General features: G+C 41.3%; 6 protein-coding genes across 6 annotated transcripts; 2 read left to right on the top strand and 4 right to left on the bottom strand.

Moving 5' to 3' along the window:
• Positions 1-1837: 1837 nt before the first annotated feature.
• On the bottom strand, positions 1838-6346 carry MELLADRAFT_107632 (uncharacterized protein; the record flags this gene model as incomplete). The annotated part of the gene is made up of 6 exons (XM_007411227.1): positions 1838-1903; positions 1948-2055; positions 2296-2368; positions 2479-2654; positions 5538-5815; positions 5908-6346. 6 exons carry the CDS (start codon positions 6344-6346, stop codon positions 1838-1840), a joined length of 1140 nt encoding a protein of 379 aa, XP_007411289.1.
• A 1357-nt stretch (positions 6347-7703) lies between these two features.
• MELLADRAFT_107631 (uncharacterized protein) lies at positions 7704-9588 on the bottom strand (the record flags this gene model as incomplete). Its single annotated transcript, XM_007411226.1, has 3 exons — positions 7704-8443; positions 8559-9071; positions 9147-9588. 3 exons carry the CDS (start codon positions 9586-9588, stop codon positions 7704-7706), a joined length of 1695 nt encoding a protein of 564 aa, XP_007411288.1.
• A 2936-nt stretch (positions 9589-12524) lies between these two features.
• MELLADRAFT_88053 (uncharacterized protein) lies at positions 12525-12800 on the bottom strand (the record flags this gene model as incomplete). The annotated part of the gene is made up of 2 exons (XM_007411225.1): positions 12525-12582; positions 12646-12800. The coding sequence occupies 2 exons, from the start codon at positions 12798-12800 to the stop codon at positions 12525-12527; spliced, it is 213 nt and encodes a 70-aa protein (XP_007411287.1).
• Positions 12801-13094: 294 nt separating this feature from the next.
• MELLADRAFT_88052 (uncharacterized protein) lies at positions 13095-13397 on the top strand (the record flags this gene model as incomplete). Its single annotated transcript, XM_007411303.1, has 1 exon — positions 13095-13397. One exon carries the CDS (start codon positions 13095-13097, stop codon positions 13395-13397), a length of 303 nt encoding a protein of 100 aa, XP_007411365.1.
• A 4026-nt stretch (positions 13398-17423) lies between these two features.
• MELLADRAFT_56415 (uncharacterized protein) lies at positions 17424-18733 on the top strand (the record flags this gene model as incomplete). Its single annotated transcript, XM_007411304.1, has 3 exons — positions 17424-17856; positions 17949-18178; positions 18271-18733. Coding segments are annotated over 2 exons (508 nt in total), but the record flags the coding sequence as incomplete, so codon positions are not given.
• Positions 18734-19954: 1221 nt separating this feature from the next.
• On the bottom strand, positions 19955-21853 carry MELLADRAFT_64167 (uncharacterized protein; the record flags this gene model as incomplete). The annotated part of the gene is made up of 1 exon (XM_007411224.1): positions 19955-21853. One exon carries the CDS (start codon positions 21851-21853, stop codon positions 19955-19957), a length of 1899 nt encoding a protein of 632 aa, XP_007411286.1.
• Between the last annotated feature and the right edge of the window lie 1073 nt (positions 21854-22926).

Below are 22926 nucleotides of genomic sequence, written 5' to 3'. Positions count from 1 at the left end.
GAAATCTGTGTTGTTCGCTTCCCTTCGGTGAGTCGGTGCCACTTCCTTTTCCAAAGAAAGCTGGGGACAGGCTTCATCTTCAGCATCAGCATTATCCCACTCTCCCTCATCGTCCAGATCAAGTGCAGGTACAATATCCTCTTGAAGCTCCTGAGGATCATGTTCGGTTTCACTGTCTTCGTTGTCGAGAGTTCGAGAGGTGGATTCTTTAGAAGATGTTCTTCTAGGTAAAATTTCCTCATTGCTACACTCGTCTTCATCCTCTTCAATAATACTACCTACATTTGGAAAATTTCCCCGAGCAGCAGACTTTACCTTTATGGGGGGAGGAGCTTTAACACCCAGCTCGGCCAATCCAGCATTGACTATCAATGCTAACTTATGGCAAAAACAGAAGATGTGCATAGAGTTAGGATTCCAATTATAGCCATCAGTGTCAGGCTGTTCGAGGAATTGTCGGTGCATTTCCGCGGCCATTGTCTTATTATTCGACCCAGAATCTGTGGTCTGGCACAACATGTGAGACATCAAAGAAAAAAATGTCAGCAAAAAGAATTGGAGGCGAAATTAGATGAGGGATCCAAAAAAAGAGGAATAGAATGAAAATCCAAGAAGAGAAACAACTGATCTTTTGAAACAAACTATGTTTCACTAAAAGATGGACCATTGGTTCCGCAAGCCACGTACCGTGATGATGCCATTGAATAACTTTAAGACTCAAATGTCTAACACGATAGGTCCAGCTGTCGTCGACAAAAGTTACCGAAGCACCAATAAACGCATGGCGATTTCCTTTGGTTGTCCAACCGTCATGGACCAGGTTGAAGCGTGATTTGAGACCCTGTTGATTGGTTGTGGTAATAATCCAATCAGTATATGTAATGTGTACATAATAAAGTAAAAGACTAACTTTCAGCTCAGAAAATACTGAAGTTTTCAAACCCCAATTCATACTCTTTGCCTCATCAGCAACCCAGCGACGTCCAAACAAACTAGCCTCCTTCCTAAGGTACTGTACCATTCCTCGAAGAATGGGGTCCTTGACTCGGTTCCACGGTTGAGCCTGCCGGATGAGCCAAGCACAGGCCATCTGGTTGAATGTTGTGTTGTTGAACGGAATAGCTGGGGTGACAGTGACAAAAGCGTCAAGACTTCCTCCAGCCTTCTTGCGTTGCTCTGCAACCGATGGGGGAATTTGTAACTCGGGATGTGTCTCGCGTGCTCTATTACGACCGTCACAGCCAACATCGGATCGACCGTCTTGATTGGAACCATCTTGATGGGCTTTGAGATTCCCGGTCATATTGCTATAACTAACTCGAACAGGATTTGTTTTGCCCCTTTTGACGCAGAAACGGCAAGCATAGGCAAGAGGTGGCTTGGTGTGGTTCTATGATTGAGAGTTGGAAGGAAAGAAGTAGTGAGAAATGCAAGTAGAGGGGTAGTAGAAGAGTAAAGAGATGGCATGATAATGTAGATGATGTACTCACATCCCTGGGTCCGTGTATCGGTGGATGATAATAAGCTAATAGTCGAGCATTCTCGTCATCAACACCTTCAGCCTTGCGCCGTTTAGGACCCGATCGATCTTCGTTGTCCAAATCAGCCCGGAGTATTGTCTTGGTGACATTCTTTGATACTGCCTATACAAGGATATGGGTTTGTATCATCAGTTTAAGAAAACACCAAGAAAAATGATGATATATCACAGCTTACCTCGGTCGAACTCGAAGCTGGAGGCTGAGCCAAACCTTTACCCTTACCTTTCTCTTTGTTGGATGTTTTCGTGGTTTTGGTTTTCTTCTGGGTTTTTCCTAATATGACTACTTCGTCGTCATCAGTATCTTGCAAGACGGTGTTTGATCTTTTCTTGGGTTGGTTGAATTGGGAGATTGATCCATTGCTTTCGATTGAGATACGACGGCGAGAGTCTGGGCTTGGGCTGACCATGCCTGGGGTGAGAACTGGTCTGCGTTCGCGAATTGGACGTTGTGGGGTAGGTTGTAATGAAGGCATGATGGGTGTTGGACTATGAAAGATGACCGATGATGAAAACTAATGTATGTTCAAAATGAAAGGTATATAGCATCAGTTAGAATGGGCATTCGAACTTGAGATGATCAACAATCTGTTGCTTCATGGAGTCACAGGCACATCCGGGTGCCTGTGACTTCATGTAGCAGGTATCATTCTCATAGATCCGGCTAAGAGCGATGATACCTGATGCAACAGTTGATTGATGATCAAGAAGAAAGAAATGGATAGCAATGGTTATGATGAATTGATAAAACATACTTCTTCACAGCCACCACCAGTATTAAAAGCCGAGCTCGAAAGTTGTTGAGATAACACAAGATAAAGATGCAAACTATAGGGAAAATGAAGAAAAGAAGTGAAGTTGTAAAGTGATTAAAATGAACGGTCAAATGTATGATTCAGAGGGAGCCAACTGAGGGAAGGAGAAATATAAAGACTCACTTGAGACTTGTGAAAAGCTCCCTGGCTTTGTCTAGTCTTGACGCTTTTCCACCTCCGCCTCCACATTGAGAATCTTGAGCGATTGGCAAGCCAGATTGGGAAGGTTGCGATCTGAATCTTACTTCGGATCCATCCCTGGCCTCGTTGGTTGATGCAATGGTCCACATTGAGAGGCGCTAGATGGTTGTTCTTGCCGGATCGGGAGGTCGATGGTGGTGTTCTTGGCCAGATCGAGGAGAAACAAAGGGGTGCCTGCCAAAAACACCGTTACACGCAACTGTAACAGACAGATCCGGTACAGTTGCTGTAACATAGCGGGCAAAAAAAAAAGCCAAAATCATAATGCTGGCTGCGCTGCGTCCCACACGCTACACATTTGAGCGCTTTGTGTGACGCTGCTGGGGCAAAAAAACCGCTATGCAACGCTAAGCAACGTTACAGAGAACGTTGCTGACCCAGGGTTGTTTGAAGGTAAGTACAGAATGTTTTCAATCATTCGACCATATTTTGATTACTAACTATGTTTGACTTGTCTTTTCTTTTCATATTGATAGGAAAATGAAGGTAAGTTTTGTTTGGTCCATGATGTTTGGACAACCAAAGGGAATCGGCATGCCTTTGTGGGAGCAACAGCGAATTATATCGACGAAAACTGGGAGTATAAATCAACACATCTTACCCTCAAGATGGTGTCTTGGCGCCATTACAGAGCTCTCCTGGCTAGGCCTATTGGCAAATTCCTGATTCGACATGGCCTACATAAGAAGATAAGCAGAAATTTTTACTTTTTTACTTTCACTTTTTCTTTTGTTTCAACCTTTTTGTTCTCAATCTATCCTTCTCTTTATTGATTTTCTTTCCTTCCTCACATGGTCGCGCAGACTACCGACAGCGGAGGAAACAATGCCACAATGGCCACCGAAATGCAATCGATGTTCTCAAAAGCTGCTGAGCCTGTCACGTGGGATAGCTCAACTCAACATGTGCGATGTTACGCACACAAGTTGAACCTTGTGGTCGGACATGGTCTCAAACGCCTTGGTCAGAAGGTTGCCAAGTCCAAACCAACGACTCCTCATAACATTCCGCTCCCGGTGCCCGGTGTTGAGGTCAACGATGGCGAGGATCCTGTTGAGTATCACGATTCAGATGGGTCTGAAGATTCAGACGGCTTACCTGACAAACCTGATGGAGTCGACGACGAGGATGTTGATGAAGGTGTCGGTGCAGACCGAGCTTGTGCAGCGGACGATGTTGTTGCTGTGGCTCTAGCAAAGGTATGTAGAACCGCTCCATCTGGATTTGTAATTGAAGATGCTGACATTCTTCTTGCTGTGTCTCTTTGCACATAGATTGATACTGTCTCAGGACAAATTGCCAGTAGTGCAGCCCGACGCCAAGATTTCAAGGTACGCGCTGAGCGTATGGGTTACAAGGGTCAGATGCTTTGACGTCCTTGCAAGACCCATTGGAACAGTCATTATGAAAGTCGGAGGGTTGCCTGTGAGGCTCAGGAGGTAAGTCAAATTTGCTTTGTCTATTATTGATTTCAATCTCTTTCGTGTATCCTGTTCATGTCTTTGGGCTTGGCAGGTCATAAACTCAATGCTAGCAGCCGATCGTAACGCTCGCCTTTTCAAGGGAGTGATGATCTCGCCATCCAAGTGGCATGCCGTGGAGTTAGTCAATAAAGTCTTAAAGGTACGACTATCATCTTTCCTATTTCTTTCATGTTTCAATTTCTGATCATGATCTTCCTTTCAATTGTTAGACATTTGTGGATGCCACTGCTTGAGTTGAGGGCAATGGTCCTACGGGGTGCATCCTCTTGGCCGAATACAAGCGCGTCATCAACAAGCTTCAGCAACATAAGGTTGAAAACACGAATTTTACAAGTCTTAACCTGGCGATTGACACAATGATACGATACCTCACTGAATATCGAACTGAGGCTGCCAACTGCCACACCATAGCTCTTGCAACAATACTCAATCCCCAATTCCAAGGAAAATTCTTCAATTTGCACTATCCAGAACATGAAGCTAGTGCTCAAGCCATCTTAGAAGCTGAATATGAGAATCTTTTGGCAGAAAGCAAAGAGATTCAGCCAACCCCACCAGCCCAAGATATTGGCAAGCTTGTGGACCCTGACAAGTTTGATGTCTTTGGAGGGTCAACCGATGATCGTCAAGTTTCAACCTCGGAACTGGACGAGTATCTTCAAGGGCGATACCGAATTACTCCAGACCAAACCCCCCTCCAATGGTGGAAGGTATGCATTGTTTCTTTCTTATCCATGTCACCTGACCCACCTAACTGTGCTTTTTCTTTGATTGCAGGTGCATCAACAACATTTCCCGATGCTCGCAAAACTCGCCCGTGACTACCTCTCTGTATCAGCCACTTCCTGTGCTTGCGAGCAGACCTTTTCCGCTGCTGCCGACGTATGTGCCCCATCAAGAGGTAGCATGCTCCCAAAGACAATGGAGCGTCTGGTCGGATCGCAGGCATGGTTGAAGGAAGGCATGATTCCTAATGGACCTTTTGCAGCTGCTGCAAAAGCCCTTCAAGAGTACATACAAAGAACAACTAAAAAGAAACGCTAGTCTTATAGGATTACCTTCATCTTGTTGAATCAAATCAAATATATTACTTGAAAGTTTTATTTTCCCTTTATTTTTCTCATTTTTTCTTTTTGGTTGTTCTATTTCATTTTATACAGACTTTAGAACTATTCTCATACTTAGCCCAGGCCTATAGCTCAAGCAAGTACACGTAGATTCGAAATATTTTTTTTTGCTTTCCTGCCGTTTGACCGCGCTATATAGCGAGGAGCGGAGCGATTTATAGCAATGTAATCGCTCCGCTCTTTGACAAAGAATATTTTTCAAAAATATAGCGATAGCGGAGCGGTGCCAGTCAGAGCGGAGGCTCCGCTCCGCTGCAAAAACTTGTCCGATTTGAGAGCGGAGCGGAGCGATTCCGGTATTGGTTCCAAGATAAGGTGCAAGTCCCGGATCTTGAAGTTCAGCTTTGAAAAATTTGTTGATGATTGCTACTTTAGATCCCACATTGGCGCTAGCTCCTCCTCTTCCCCCGCCATCTTGCAGAAGATTCTTCAAGACATTATCGAGTGACTTCACGAGACCTTGGTGTAGATTTGGGATCTCGATCTTCAAGATGTATTTTATTACGTCTGAATTCAATCCAAGACCAGTTGTTGATTGCCTCCGAGCAGTTCTTAGATCAGCGAGGTTGGCGGCCAAAGCTCCATCATCTCCCCAGCCAGATTTCGATCTGATAGCACTGGCAAGGATTTCTTCATAGGTTGCATGAACTGATGTTGTAAGGGGAGGAAGGCGTCAAGTCAATCAATCATAAAGGCAAAGATATACAGGTTGTTCTCTCGAGAACAGGATGCGTATTTACCCAGATTCCAGTTTTCCCTAGTTCTAGGGAAAAAAGCAAAGAGCACTTTGGACTGAACTCGACGAAACTGCGATGCAATTGAAAAGCTCCAAGCTCTGGGTCTTGCGAGAGTTTCTGCGCCTCTAGTTACTTCAGCGGTCTCGCCTCCTCTGATGCCAGCTCGAGTCCCTGCGCTCGTCGTGGGTTCTCTAAGGAAGCCAGGAAAGCAACCTGCCAGGCTTCTGTGACATGGTCGAAGTTGAGAATGAGGTGACCTTTCACCTGCAACTTCTATTGTAGCTCCAACAGCTCCAGCATCATGCGCGTTGGTAATCCCTTCAGCGGACTCGTGAGCTAAATCGGTAATTCCAAGTGGTGAAGGTGAAATGGAGGCATCAAATTTGGAAAGAAGTAGTAGGTTGTAGATGCTGAAGAGCTTTAAAACTGAAGTCTTGATCATATGGGTAAACTGATCGAAGGTTCGAAGATTTTTGAAGAGCGAACGGGGTTGAAGTTGATGAACGACAATGAATCTGAAGCTATCTGAAGATTGGGTTGGCTTTACCAAGCGTAAGGAATTGGTGAGAGTCTGGGACCGACCGTTCAAGTTTTACGTGGGTATACATAGTCTTCTATCTGATTCCTTCTTGGATACGCGTTATGTTTCATAATGTGTCGTAGAACAATGTATCAGAGCTTGTCCAGGTAGGTGGAAGATCCTACATAAGGACCAACACCATGGATGGCACGAGAGGACGCGATGAGTATCCAGAGCTAAGACAGATTGGAAAAACTAGGCCTACTTCAACGTGAACATCAGGGAACAACATCCTATGTATGTCAAAAGAGAATGATGAAGCGTAAAGAAATCGTTTAAGGAAAGGAGGAAGAAAAGATCATAAAACTACACCAGGAACGCGCCACACGCTTATAGACCCGACCCGAACTTAAAATACAAGGATCACCATCACAGCTTTGCTCTGAACTTGGTCAGTTGATATCTCAAATGCTTCAGAGCCACAAGAAGTCTTCGATGCATCATGAAGGTAACTAAAAGACTTCCTAGAATTCTCGAGACAGCCATCCAGCGAAAGGGGCTCTCATGAAGCAGTTCCTAATGTACTTCATGAGGCATGAAGCTGTAACCTAATTTCCTATGCTTACGAATGCGCAAGAGGGGATCAGTTAAGCTTACTAATTTCGCGTTGCGGTGGCTCAGGCTTAACAACCGCTGGCAAGCGAGTGTTACAATGCAGTGACGATTACTATTAGTACTGGCTCACATTGAAACGACATGGCTGTGCCAAGTGGGCGATGCCTGTTACGCCTGGCTTGAAAAGATCGAGGTTAAAATGACTATGACCTCAAGAGAGGGGGGTGCCGATACTGGAATCCTTTGATAATTCGACTTGAACATTGGAAACACTGCACAAAGTACTAGACTCTACTGCATCAACACTGACATCTTGACAATGTGAGATTCAACGAAATCTACGACAATGTTCGCTCTGTGATTGTTACAATTGGAGATCGGTATGTGATTCAATTCGAAAAAGTAAATAAGAGACAATAGAAAAAAATGAATGTTGATCAGACACTGTAACAGTAAAAAATGAAAGTGGTGTGGAAAAGACTAGCACATGATATTTTTATGAATAAAAATCAACCAGATTTGTTCTTTTTGAGATCCAATCAAATACAAGCTTGTGGTTTCTGAAGAATTGTGTGCAATTTTAAAGAGCGGATTTCCATCAAACCCTTGACGTTTTCAAAAGGAGGACGTGAATGAATCCAGATCAGTATCAAACATAATATCATCAATTTCCATGAAGCCTATTTAGTAATGCGTTTTGAACAAATTCCCTTTGAGCACTAGGATCGACGTAATCGAAAACGGCACTTCCTCCCACAAAAGATGCATCGGGAAATGCCACATTTTGGCCATCTTCGATGTCGATCGGACCGGAAAAACGACTGTAGTCTAGTTCACGTGGAGGAGTCGTTGGCGCCGTCGCCGGCGTGCCTGACCGCGTCTCTCCACGTCCTCTTGTGAAAGGTAGTTGTTGTGTAAACCTTTGCCAATTCAATGTGAATGATGGATTTGTCTCGAATCTCATTGCGGGAGAATTGTAGTTATAGATGTAATGGAGATAAGGCTGTGCTGTAGTACTCCGCGCCCTAGTAATAAGATCTTGTACCATCTCTGTTGCTTCGTCGTGATGTTCTCCTAAACTTTCGATCAATAAAGTCTCAAGTTCAAGTTTACGCCGGATCAAGATTTCGTCAGCTGTGAGTCCTTTTTCTGCATAGTATCTAGCTTTCGAACCACGAGCAGCTTCTTTGATCAAGGCTCTGCGAGCTGTACCTATTCTTCTTAATTTCTGGTAATTCGGTATGGTGAATTTTTCTGGGTGGAAAGTTCGCGCTGACCATTCTGAAGAGGAGGTAGTACTCTCAAAATCTCGAGTGAGATCCCGTAGATTACGCCATTCTGTAAGCCTAGGCCTATGTATTTTTCTAAGATATTCAACATGATTCCGTTCGGCATCGAATTGAACTGTGGGCGTGTTTTTAGAGTGAAGAGATTGCGGTTAGTTTCTCATTGCCCTAGGATCCATTGTTGAAGGATTGGATCAAGGATGCATTGTAGACAATTCTACAAAGAAACTCACAACTCATCTTTTTCCAAAACCTATCTATTGCCTGTGCCTGCGTGGGCTCTGCTTTGAGTTGCTTCAAATTGGAAAAAGATGGCTTGAGTGGAAGTTCAGCAGAAGATAAAGTCCTCGGAAGGTCGGTAGACTCCGTTGGGTGCCCTGCATTCAAACGATTCAATCGACTTTGAAAAGGTTCGAGAAGCGGTGCAAGTTCCGGGTCTTGAAGTTCAGCTTTAAAAAGATTGTTAATGATCGCTACTTTTGATGGCATGTTGTCTGGTCTTCCACCTTGATCTCGCAGGAGACTTTCGAATACCGTATCGAGCGACTTCACCAGATCTTGGTGCAGCTTCGGGATCTCCGTCTTCGAGATATATTGTCTCACGTATGGATTGAATCCAAGGCCCTCTGTTGATAGACGTCGAGCGGTTCTCAAATCAGCGAGGCTTGCGGCCAAGCTTCCTTCATCCCCCCAGCCAGATCTCGATCTGATAGCACTAGCAAGGATCTCTTCATAGCTCGCATGAACTGAGATTGTGAGGAGAGGAAGGAGTTAAGTCAATCCATGATTTCAGGTTTTTTGAAGAAAGGGAGCGTGTTTACCAAGATTCCAATTTTCTCTAGTTTTAGGGAAAAAACTAAAGAGCAGTTTGGATTGAACTCGACGAAAGTTTGATGAAATTTTGAATGTCCAGGATTTCGTTCTTGCAATAGTGTCTGTAGCTCTAGATCCTTCGGCAGTTTCACCTCCTCTGATACCAGCTTGTGAAGTCCTTGCGGTCGTTCCAGAACCTCTAAATAAGCCACCAAAGCAACCACCCAAGTTTCTACGGCATGGTTGAGGTTGAGAATGAGGTATTCTTTCACTGGTTAATTCTATTGTAGATTTAACAGCTCCAGCATCATGCGAGTCAGTGATTCCTGTAGCGGACTCGTGAGCGAAATCAATCACTCCAGTTAGTGAAGGTGAGATGGAGGAATGAAATTTAGAAAAAAGTAACAGGTTGTAAATGCTCAAGAGCTTCAAGACTTCCGTCTTGATCATCGCGGTAAACTAATCGAAAGTTTGAAGATTTGTAGATTTGTAGCGAGTGAGGATTGAATGATAATGAAAGAGCTTTTCAAAGCAAAAGCGGATTGCGAATGTTAGAGACTCGTGGTCTGTCGCACGCCTTGTGAGATTGAGACGTTAATTGTAGAAAGGAAGGAAAGCCGATAGGATCTAGATCCCCTACACGGCGAAGATTTTCCGGGTTTGGGTGTTTTACTCTGATGTTGAGGTCTTGAATAATCCAGAAGGCACACGAAGTCCTCAATGTTTCTTGGACACCCTCTTGAAGGTATGGATCTTGAAGCCCCTTTGCTTGCTGAAACCCTTACGACGCTGACCCAAAAGGGACGACAGGCTCTCATGAAGTGTTTCAGTTATCGATCCACTTCGGGGGATAAAGCGTTGTCATTCCGGTCAGCAGAATTTGAATCGTGAGAGGAGACAAATGCATGAAATCTCAGGAGGTGAGAGATCGCTATCATGACAGGCTTCTTCTAGCTTTAAAAGAAGATACCCAATGTGCCACAGCTCGGCCGAACTTTTTGCTCTGAAACGCACTACGATTGCGAAAAAGTACTTTCATCTTGTATATGTCCTTGGCTTGATTGGCTTGAAATTGAATCCAGTTTGAAATGAGATTGTTTCGGTAGGTTGAGAAATTTATCAACCATTGATGATGTTTATGATTTGTTTATAGGGCGTTTTCGGGGAAAGCTAGCCTGGGATCCATCATAGCTGCATCAGACGATGGCATCACTCCTAGTATATTCCAAGATTTTTGTCTGGATTTGAAGTCATGCCCATTTTAAAGAGCTCCCTGTCAGACAACAGACACGGAAAGCCCAATTTGGAAAAAACATATATTGAGGCTCCCCATTCACTGGCAATTCAATGTTATGTTTGATCAAGCTAGGGGAGCAAAAAGGATTGTCCCTGAGAGGAACTCCCTGAAAATGACTCTTTTTGTGAACATCTTGATTGATATTGATGAGGGACATATCATCTCTTATGTGATGGAGGATCGGTGTCACCTGAGTGCTATCTTCACATGGGAAAACAATTTTAAAATACATTCAAATGAATTCCACATCGGAAGATATCTGCCCACATATTGTTCAACTCACCTGAAACCCCCATCCCACCACACCTTCCACAAAAATATACAAATCACAATAAGAAACTAATGATTTGAAGATCTGATTTTTCTCACTTTTTCTAATTTACATGCATATTCCCAATTTGTCCAATTTGAATCTTTTGTATTAAGTTGAGTCCCAATTAATTTTGATAATTGCAATCGACTTGAAAATTCATTTAAACTTAATCTTACATTGGCTTCTGTTAAATCATTTGCACATTTTCTGATATTTACAAAACTTTCTTGAATTTTCTGAAACGTAAAAAAAGAGTTCGAAGCGAAGTGTTAGAGATGTTACCAACTCAATTTGTTGTCTTGAGAAAGATGGAAACTTACCGATGATAATTCATCTGAGATTTTGATGGATCTCAAGTTTTGAATCGAGTTTTGAATATATTCTCTCCAAAGTTGGAATCCAAATTCATCAGGTTCTTCAACAAATCCATTTTTCAATAACCACCGGCGAATTCCAAAATCGATCCAAAAAGCTCTTAGATTCAAAGCTTAGAACAATAAATCCAAGTGAAAGATTGAGAAAGAATTGATTGAAAGGAAATTGATAAAGTAAAGTTCGATCTTCTATCAAAAATTTCAAACATCCTATATTCATGACTCCTAATGAATTGAGTGTTCCTTCGTTCATATTCATCGAGTTCAAAATAACTTGTGTTGTTGAAGTGAGTTGTAATGAACCTGGAACAAACTGATCTTCATTTGACATGGGAAATAGCCGATTCGAATTCAAGGTAGGGATATCAAATGGAACGGTTACTGTTCTTCTCAAAAGTTTGGACAACAAAGCAATCAACCAGTCCGGTGACGGCGAAGAAGTCTTCTAGACCTAGATTCAACTGTAAAGTTTCGTTTGGAACTGAAATTTTTGCATCACTTGGTCTAGAGAAACACAAACCCGTTAGCTTTTGGATCGATAAAAATTCATTTGCGTTTCTTTTAGAAAATTAGGCTTACGCGTTTGAGATAATTGAACACAAATAATATTCTGCCGCAAGTTCATCATTATTGAAAGCTTTGTAAGCGATAGATCTTATCAAACGACTCCTAATTTTTTCGCATTCTTCGATCGGGTTCGAGGTTATGGGTCCGACATGACAAGATTAGGTATTGAATGATAAAGAATGACATGGATGCAGGGTATTAAATCCTTTTTGGCCTGAATGTCGTCTGCTTTTTGTTTGGGAATAAAATCTTCTTCTTGAATCGAGTTGAACCTAAATCGAGGCAAAGTGAAATATCAAGATCGCATTCAACCATAGAGGCATCTCAAAGTTCAGAATGAAAAAAGAAAGTCTTTCAGAGAATTCAAAGAATACTGACTCGATCCAATCCAAAATTCCGACAACTTCAATGGCAGAATGAGTTTTGATTGAATCGATTTCAATTTTTTGATCGTCGTCATAAACTTTCAACAAGACTCCTAAATGTTGTTGACCTTTCAAGGCAAACTTGTCACGTGTTGATGGAAGTTTAGATCGATCTTCATTCTTATGGAAGTCGGCTTCAGACGAGGAAGATAAATCCATTAAGTTCATTAAATTGAATTCCATTCCTTTATCGATTGGTCCGTCTAACTTTCGTTTTAACCAATCAGATTCACCAGGAATTCCTACTGAATAAATCAATTCATGTTCTTGAAGTTGAAGTTGAAATTCAGTTGAATTCAAAGTTGGATCGAATTCTTCATGATGAGATTCTTGATAAATGGATGTTAAGTTTTGACTTGAATAAATTTATTTCCCTAAACCGGTATCTTGAATCATACATCTGAACCTCACTAAAGTGGATTTAGGCAATGAACTTGGACTAGTTGATGGGTTTGTGATGGATGGTATCTAATTTCAAAATCAGTTCAATGTTCCTCAGATTGCATGGATAATGAAACTTGAATGACTTACTTTATAAATTGATTCTTGATTTGAAAATACTTCTTTGAATGAGTTTGAGATTGTAAGGTGAGATGCTCTCGTGCTTGATGCCGAGTTTTCGTGAATTTCTTTGATAAGTTTAATGGGGTTTTGATAATTTCTATGATTCGTTTATCTTGACTCATTTTTCAGCAGTCGACTCTTCCTTTGTTTCGCGTCTTTTTTCTTTCTTTCTATGTTCCTTGTCTTGAGCTGTTAACTTGCCTAACTTTCCTTGTAGTAGTTCGTGCTTCTTTGAAGTTTGGATGTTCTGCCAAGTTTTTTCCTAATCAAGGTGTCGTGTTTCAGTCACGTGATTTACCTTTCTCATAACCCATAATTTCAATAGTTTCCGCCAAATTTGAGAATGACACCGCACAACCACCCTCACCTACCACAAAGAGAACATCAAGAACGAGAAGTTAACCTCAAAACCTTTAATGCCAGATCACTTCAACTCACATCCCATTCATCAATGCTTAACTTATGAGCTAAAATCAGACAAACAAACTCAACCCAATTCGATCTCAATCATTTCAACCCATTTACAATCCTCATTCGCATTTCATATCTCATTGAATTTATTATTAAACCATCGATCCGCTCATGATGAATATATCATCATCATCATACCTAAATCTCAAGCCGATTTCAATCAGCAAATAAATCTAGAAGCAGATGCTCATCTGTCCAATTTGGATCCTCAGCTTACTCTCTTGCTTGGAAATGTCCAATTCTGGTGAATGATTTTACATAAAAAGACTCAAGGATGTGATTGCAAAGTTTCGAAGAAAAATAGTAAAATTAACTCATGGAATTGATTTTATGGTATCAGTTTCTGTGATCAATTATCTCAGTTAATCGACCTTCTTAATAGGATATCTAAACTTTCATCAAATGACGCTTCGACGAATCCTAAACTTTTATCCATCATCATTCTAAACCCGAGCTTTTATATGTAAGTCTCATTGAAAAGAAACAAAATCAAAATACTTCCAAAAGATTAATGAATCTTGCTTTTTGCGGAGATCAGATCACCTGAATCAAATCTATCAAGTTTAACTCAAGTATTGAGTTTAATTTCTTCAACTCAAGAAAACATTTCAAAAACCCAAACCTCACCGATTTTGATTTATTTAGAAAGTCTTGATCAATTTCAAGACAATTTAATTCATCAAGAAACTCCAATCTTTAAAGTTTTTAATCACTTTTCTGATTCGATTTGGAATATTGATCATTACAGTTCGTCCCAATTTTTCAATCGCTCTCTGTTTATCTCTTTTCTTGGTTTTGTTTACAAAAAGCTAATCTTGATCGTGCATTCTTTTTTTCGAATCTGTAAAGTGGAAAAGTTTACTTTGAAATCATTGAAGGATCCAGATCAGCAAGTGATAAAATATGAAGTTTTATCAGTGGATGATCAGGATCAAGTCAGTTCATTAGGTAAATATTATTTGACAAAAATTCTTCAGTAAATTTTTCAATCTGTTTGAATTCCAATCACATTTTGTGTCAACTAAATTGTTGTATCATCAACTCAATTGTCAATTCTTGTTGCAAAATATTTATACATATGTATGTAACCTCTTTGATGAACTCTACCCGCATTTTGGAGTGGTCAAGTTCAATCAAAGTCCAGAGTATAGGACCTCAGGATGACATCTAAAACCTTGAAATTTACCATGCGAGCTCAGAATGGTATGTATAAGATTGTTCTGAAAGCCCAAGATTTGATTGAGTTAAAGTTCACAATGCAAATCAACATCATACCCCAAAGATTGAAGTTTCTTAAACAAGCTTCCAGAAAAGAGCCTGACAATGACAAGACAAACATTTCAACTGCCCAGCCAAGACATTTTCTCAAGCAAAATTTATATCAGTGTTCTCCTTGTAGCAAGCAGGATGTAGGAACTTCCAAAATAGTATCCACAGATAGAGGTAACTGACATGAAAGCCCCCATTATTGTCTGAAAATTTGCCTGGCCTCATCTTTCCAAGGAAACAATCTACACTTCATACATTACCTGCACTGTGTCTGGATTCATGTAGCATATTGACATGCACACACAAAGGACTTTTGACAGACACTTGAAAGCCCCTTGGAAGAGCTCTCCACAGCAGGGGTGTCTTTGCCTTGTCAACTGGGATATTGACACTGATCAGTTGACCCCTGCTGCTGACAATGAATCCCACCAATCCTATAAGCAAACAATTATTCACAAAGGGTGCTCAACAAAATGTGCTGATTTCGCTTTTGGTATCTTGCTGGATGTTGCTTTTTGAGTTGATGACGACTGAGACTTTTGTTTCTTTTTACTGTTAGCAGCAGCCTTTGATTTTTTTGATTGTTTTGTAGTGACAGGTTGGTTGGTTGAGACACGGAGGCCATCAAGGCAAACGAAGATCCAATGCCGGCCGGTTGCAAGAGAGACGCGGGATAGACTCCTGAGGGGAAATTTGGTGACACCGAGTTGATTTGGAGAGCCTGAAGGGACGAAGGATGGACTTGAAAAGTTAAGAGGGTTAGAAATGGTGTTGATATTTCTTGAGGGGAACTTGGTTGGCTCGAGGTGGGAGTAGCTACAGTGGTTTGTTCATCCATGAGTGCGGAATTTGATTGGGATGTGGAGAAAGGGCTGCAGAAGCTGCAGAAGGTTTTGAAATTTGGCTACAGAACAACAGAAAGAAAATTCGGGTATCTGTTGTTCTGTGGAACCTTCTGGCAAACTCTCTGAAAATTGACAGATTCATATTTGTACAGCATATATAAGGATACAGACATGGTGCTGGCTAAAAAAACAATGTGGCAGGGAAGTCAGAGGGGGAAGACAATGACTAAGGCAAAAATCATTACTCAGGATTTGTCTGAATGCAATCAAACTTGGGTAATAAATTTTCAGGATTCATCATATGATTAGGTGCCTTCAAACTAGGGAAAAGTTGAAAAGTTGAACAGAAAAATTGGGAACCGTGTAATTACAATACAAGCAATACAACGCTGTAGTGCAATCACAAAGTTAGACTTTGTATTTGGAGGGGGCCTCCCTCATAGGGCTTCACAGTTTTGAAGCAGTAAAAAGGCGTGTAATGAAAAACTATGATTTCACTACAGCGTTGTATCGCTTGTATTGTAATTACACGGTTCCCAATTTTTCTGTTCAACATTTCAACTTTTCCCTATTTTGAAGGCACCTATTACGTTTGAGGAATGTAGACCTTACATATAATACAAGTGTTTTTTGAGGAAAAAAACCTTGAACATGTCTTATGTACCTTTTTTTGAATCCCCAGTCAAGGAGGTTTGCCTAAAGCTTGAATAAGTCCCCATTTTGGGGGATGATAGCTTTTCAAAATTGAGGGATGTTGGGTGGAAATCTAAAGATTTCTTATCAGATTTCTTGATTGATTTGTAGAGTCACTTATGGTTATCAATAATCTGGTATGGTCAAGAATCAATAAGCAGGGTTGGCAATGAGGGTTGGATTAAAGGGATCCCAGAAAGGTCTTGGAAAAGGCACAAAGCGTATGCTTTCCCTTCAAAAGAAGTATCCAACTCTTTCTCATTCTTGATGAACGCTGAGTGTGTCTTGATGTGCAGGCAATCTTTATATCTCAACCCCAATAGTCAGACCATGGTCACTGACACTGAGCATCTGTCATCTGTTACAGCCGTTTCAAGAAAGGTTGACAACTTTTTTTGGAGAAAGTTGTCTCCGCAGCAGGTAAAACCAGAGACAAAATTTGACTTACAGGTTTATTCTTTTCTGTATTCTTCCAATTAGCGGAGAGACAAAATCGGATGAGGGACAAAACAGGACAAAACCCGGGTTTTGCACATTGGCGAGATTTTCAAAAAAAATCAATCTTTGTTGAAACAGCTGTATTAGAGCATCCACTATCATCTCTGTAAATGGCCTCGGTACGGTAAATTTTACTGAAATTTACCGTACCGAGCCTCGAAATTCCCAATCGTGGTCAAAATACAGATCTGTACCAACAGAATCGGTGGAAAATCGGTAGGGGTCCAGCAAATATACTGGACCTCTACCAAATCGGTATCTGGAAAAGTACTGGACTTTACCGAGGCGCACATCACATCACCACTCCCAAAAGTCAAAGTTTGACTACACCTCTGCCTTTGATTCTACTCTCGATCCACCTACATACACCAAACTTGCCATTCATCCTGATTCCCAGCATACCTATCACACATTGTTACTGCTGACCACTGTCACCAAGTCTCCCTGTTCTCAAATCATCTGTTTTCAAATCAGCTTTTTTGAATCGTTTGCTTTCAAATCTTTTTTCTCATATTGCTCGTTTTCAAATCGTTTTTTGAATCGTTTGTTTCAAAACGTCTGTTAGATCAGTTGTTTCTGAATCGATGATTCTCCAAACTATTTTTTGTTCTCAAACTGAGATGTCAACTCATGAGCAACCCCAAAAAGTCCAACTTGATTGAGATTTGCAGTTTTTTTACGGAGAGCACGATTGTGGGACAGGGTCTATTCTGTACGGTACGTACCGTACAGAATGGTATATACTGAAACGATAGTGGATGTCCACCTTTCTGTACCTAATTTTACTGTACTTTGAAATTGGTACTGTAAAATTTACTGAACTTTTACTGTAACGATAGTGGATGCTCTTAGTCGGTGGGGCTTGTGTTAAGCAGCAAGCTAGGGTGTGCGGGGCCTTTGGGACACTTCAGTCTTTTACTGGGGCTTTGTCTAACTCCGCTATTGTTTTCTTCGTTCTGGTTCTATTAATCTTGGTTTTCATAATTTCTCCAAATTACTCAGGTGCATTCTCAAGATGATCCCTCGACTTGGCATGTGTTTCATCAAACAGAACTTTTCATCTCGCGTTGTTCCTAAACTTATGACCCCAAGGCAATTGCTAAAAGCAATCGAGAAACCCGATCACCAGTTCAAGGTGGTGGATGCATCCTGGCATATGCCAAACACGAATCGTTCTCTTTTAGCTGAATTCGAAAAAGGACGTCGACTACCTAATGCTGTGTTCTTCGATCATGACAAAATTGCCGATCTCACTTATGCCGGTGGTTTACCTCACATGAGACCCAATCTTGATACCTTTCGAGTGGCTATGAACGATCTGGGAATATCCGTTTCCGATACTGTAGTCTTCTATGATTCTCTGGGCATATTTTCCGCGCCGCGCGCAGCCTGGCTCCTACACGTACGTAGAATGAGTTCGCTGCTCGGGCACTTAGATTGGGGAGAATTACTCGATCATTGAGGTGACAAGTTGATATTTTCATCTCGTAAAAGTCATTTCACCATCCATCGATTGCAGTTCTTGACGGTGGCCTTCCACGTTGGATCGCTGAAGGCTTACCAACAGACTCTGGGCCTCCAAGTCCGGTTAATAAATCAGATTATCAACTTATAGCAAGTCATGAGGATTATGAAGGGAAACAATATGTGACCAGTTACAACGATATCATTACTAACATCACAGATCAACGCATGGAAATCCTCGATGCTCGACCCCGCCCAAGGTCAGTGGACTCAATCATCCGCCCCATGATTGAACTTTGCACCAATTAAAGAAGTTGATTCTATTCGGTGGTACGGCCTGCTCACATCACAGGTTTGATGGTACAGCACCTGAGCCGAGGGCCAGTTTATCGAGTGGGCACATTCCAGGTTCACTCTCTCTACCATTCTCAGAACTCTTGGCTACACACAAAGAAGGTTACCGCACCTTTTTATCACCCAAGAAGCTGGAAGAAGTCTTCATATCCACTTTTGGTTCAGCTGAGCGCTGGGAAGCAGTCAAACAAGGAGAAAAACAATTGGTTGCCAGTTGTGGGATCGGCATGACAGCCTGTATTATTTGGTTAGCGATTCAGATTTGCTCGGGTAGTGATCAGGCCAAGGTTAAACTCTACGATGAGAGGGTGCTTCGCGTCCAGGATCGCCTATAGCTATGAACCTTAATGGTGAACAAGATAAATGATATTGAATTGAGTATCTTTAGGTGGGTATTGTATCACCAGTGTTTTGCTTTTGAAGGATGTTGTAGTTGATGACATATACCACACATACTCAGTGAAGTAATATTCAGCCGTCGTATTATTGATTTGCTTTGACCGACATTCAGTTGGCCATTCATCTCCAAATGGGTGACAGTCTGGTGGTCTCTTCTGTGGACCATCCATTGAGTCACTGGGCAAATCTGATTGCCTCGTGTTTTTGAATTCTGAATAAAGTGAGTAGACTAGCAAGATATAGGCAAGAGACAGCAACAGTAATTTAGTCTAGGGCCATAAGAAGGTCCCTTGTAACACAATTTTGAAACTGTCAAGACACCTACACATTCCATCCAAGCATGACTACCATATGAACTGTTTGATCTCTGAAGGGGATTGTGGCTCCTGCTTGAGATGGGCACAAAAGGATAGGCAAGTGACAGCTTTTTTGTGCTCAGTCAACACAAACTCAGAAGATTTATGGGAATTGGCAGAGGTTGGATAAACTCCAACCATGTGGAAAAGCATAGCCATATGATGCATTGGAAACTCAACCACAAGCAATGAAGACATACTGTGAGTGACTACAAACAACACCATGCTCCAAGGAAATGTGATGCTGTCAAGATGTACAGTAAAACACCAGAGCAACATCTTCTTTCCTGTGATCCACTGCTGAGGACCTGATCATATGTCACAACAAGCAATAATATCTTCCAGCTCTGGTCATATCCCAGGTTTCTCTAGTTGTGAACCTTTACATATCAACTGGTTTGTTGCTCCATTGAAATGATCAGGTGCTTTAACTGACAGACATAGTCTTGGTGAGGGTGGAAACCTCACATATTCATTTAAATCCAGGGGAATATAAAGTTATCAGGATTCATCCAATGAAAGGACAAGATAATGAGGAAAAGTATGATACCAGACAGGGAAAAAATTCTTTAATGAAAGACAATGTATTGCATAGCTCTAATACTTCTTCAACAAGTGTCTTGTGTGCCTTCTCTCAGAAAATTGGCACTGGTAAAATGCATTCTGTCTCCACCCCCCAACTGAAATGATGTGTTGTGGCTTGTCCTGTGGAAATGCAGACTCCAGGTGTTTTAAGATAGTTGAAGCTACAGTCTTGACATAAATTATGATTCAGTTGCACACATTCAGTCAAAACACATCATTACTGAGTGACAATTAAGTAAAAGGCTTGATGTATGCATATATAATATTCTGTATCCTCTCAAGTGAAATATGATGACACTTTGACTGATGGCAGTCCCATGGACAATTTGGACCTTCAGAAGCTCAGGTGTCTCCATCTGTTTTATGAAGTGAAATCATGCCAATTGATTGATAAATGTGATTATGACTTCTAAGCAATAAGTTCCATTTTTCTATGCTTCCTGAAGGGATGTCTTGAATTGCAGCTGGAGTTTCTATGTATTCCTGTGAACCGGGCACACTTTGAGTTACTAAATTCCTCCACAAATTAAACAAATAAGCAATACACCGCTTTGGAAAGTAATTCTTGCATTTGAACCCACCAAGCCCAAGAAAAAGAGCTTCAGGACTATCAACTTGGGTGCCGTACTGAAGATGCACAGAATCATAGTTGAAGAGGTGTTGAGAATCTTTTGTACAAAAATCTAACAACTTCCATTCAGAAAACTGCTTCTTGAGAAAGGTCCATGCATGGTTTATCAATCTCTCAAGTTGGGAATCAGTAAAGTGTTCTTTGTTCAGAATCCTGATCATGCCGAGTACCACAACAGTAACTTTGTACTCTGCCATGCTGACAGATTTTGTTATGATGTTCATATCTTGGACCACTTCAGGTGGTACATATTTTAGATGGGGATGTCCATTCATTGTCAAGTATTTCTGATTCAAATCCCTGATCAGGTCTTCAAAGAAGATATGAACAGCTCTGCACATTTCTCTGCCAATGGGGGCATGAAACTGTGCAGCATTTGAACTCAATAACAAGACATCTTGTGGTGATTTGGTGGTATCTCCATATGAATACCAATATTGTCTTGAAAACTGTTCTACTCCCCAGAATGCATGGTTCCTGATACCTATCCTTCCATAAAGACCACCTTGAATTGAGTTTGAATCAGCTTCATATACATCCACAAGTCTTTGTATATGCTGAGATATTCCATCTACAGGTATGACAGGTGATCCTCTCTTTTGTGACCAATCCAAGGCAAGTGTATAAACCAGCAAGAAAGACACTTTCTTAGGATTATCAATTCCCTTCAAATACCTCAGGTAGAAATAAGGATTGGATGCATTTTGTGATACAAATTTAGTATGTTCCCTCAATGCAAAATCTTTGAGTTCTGCATTCTTCCAGTTCTGAAAGAAATTTTCAACATAATCCCAGCCATCATTCAAGAAATATTCAAGATTGTTCTTCCTGCTGCCTTCAGCCTCAAAGACCCTTATAAGACCAAGAAAAACCATAACAACCCCATAGCTTGCATTCTTCACTGCCTGGATTGCAGCTTTGATTGCTTCAGGATTATTTCCACATTTGAGCTCCAAAGCCTTGTATATCTCAAGGAAAGACTCAAATATCTTGTAGCAAAGTGTTGGAGAGAGATTTGCATTGATGGTTCCAATCTTCTGAAACAGGAAAAATTTGTTATTTGCCCTGGGACTCCTGCTGACTTTCCAATGAGATTGTGAATGGATTCTTGGCCTTGAGACCTTTTTCATACATTCTTGTAAATTGAGATTTGAGGGTGAAGAAGCTTCCATATCTGTTGTCTTAAGTATGTTTCCATCACTGTACTCCACAATGTTGTGAATTTGGTTCTTCCTTTTTCTTGATTGGTATTGAGCTGAAGCTGCTATCTGTTTCAATCCACTATCTACTTGTACTGATGTTGCTTCTCTCAGGACATCATCAATTTGTGCGTTTTGAATGGATGTGCGCATGTGTAGACTTCCATTGAATTCTGGAACTTGAGCAAGATCACATGAGTCTGAGTGGAATTCTTCTGGAGGATCATAATCTGGAGGATAATCCACTTCCAGACAGGAGCTATATTCTGATGTAGATTTTGGACTACCCCATATTTCCTTTTCTGATTGAAGCCCTTTGCATAACTTGAGAGACAAGAATGTCAGAAATAGTACAAGAAGAGAGCTCCATGGCCTCCAGGACCCTAGGTTTCCTTGGTTGTAAGCTGTCATGAATATTGTTGAATATGATGAGTTATCTGATGTTGTCACTGGCACCAAGGGGGAGAGACATCTTTATATGTGTGTGCAAATATGGGACTGAAACCCTATCACATGGAACTGGATGGTGTGATCATTGGTTAAAACATGTTAGGACTTGAAATCACCCCAATTGACATTATGTCTTGTGGTTTATGAGTGTTTTTTATCCTTATCCTATCAATATAATCACTACTGAATCAAAACTTTAATCTCCCACTGTCACCTTGATGTGCCCACGGCATTTTCAGGAGACATGATCAGCTCATATTAAATTTCAATATTGTGGCACCAGCACTTCACAAGACGAGTAACAGAGAAGCTACCAAAGGATCAGAATCCTATCCAGTGACTTCTCCTGAATTGGAATCAACCAACAAGCTCCAGAGTGTATCTAGAATCAGTCCTACATGGACCTATCACTCAACTAGAATTGGCTTGACTCTTGCTTGCAAAAGACCTGACCCAATGGGTAAAAAGACTCTTGGCCCTCTTTTGGACTGTGAGGAGTACACTTCTGTTGTGTGCAATCTTTACTGAGAGTGGCAAAGAGAATTGATATTGTGTTATTCATGTGGTACACTCAAGTACAGACTAAACTAGTAGACCTCTAACAAGAGAGGTTGAGGAAAGGGAAGGAAGGTCATCTACCAATAAGAGACTAGTAGAAGATTTCTAAAGACTGCCCTCCCCAAACAAGACAATCAGAAAGAAGAACTCTGTTGAATTCAGTACTGACAAGTATCAAAAGAGAAAATTATCTTAATTGAATTTCAAAGGACCAAGAAGCATGAGTTTTAAATGAAATAGCACAGTTTTAATTGACTCTCAACACTGAAACAACCCTCCGATGTGAAAATCCAAGGAGACCTCAGATTTTGACCTCAAGGGAAGCTCTATCCAAGGATCCGAGGCAACAGCAACGTCCAAATTTTGCCTCGGAGGCATTCCTTGGGTGCCCTTTTCCTCGGGGGGCATATGAGGACTCCTCGGATGTTTGTTGCCAAGGCAACTATGCAGGCAGTGTGAGGGTGCATTCACTCAAG

The sequence above is a fragment of the Melampsora larici-populina genome (assembly GCF_000204055.1).
Source record: "Melampsora larici-populina 98AG31 unplaced genomic scaffold MELLAscaffold_24, whole genome shotgun sequence".
NCBI classification, from domain to species: Eukaryota; Fungi; Basidiomycota; class Pucciniomycetes; order Pucciniales; family Melampsoraceae; genus Melampsora; species Melampsora laricis-populina.
This window is presented reverse-complemented; position numbering and strand designations above follow the sequence as displayed.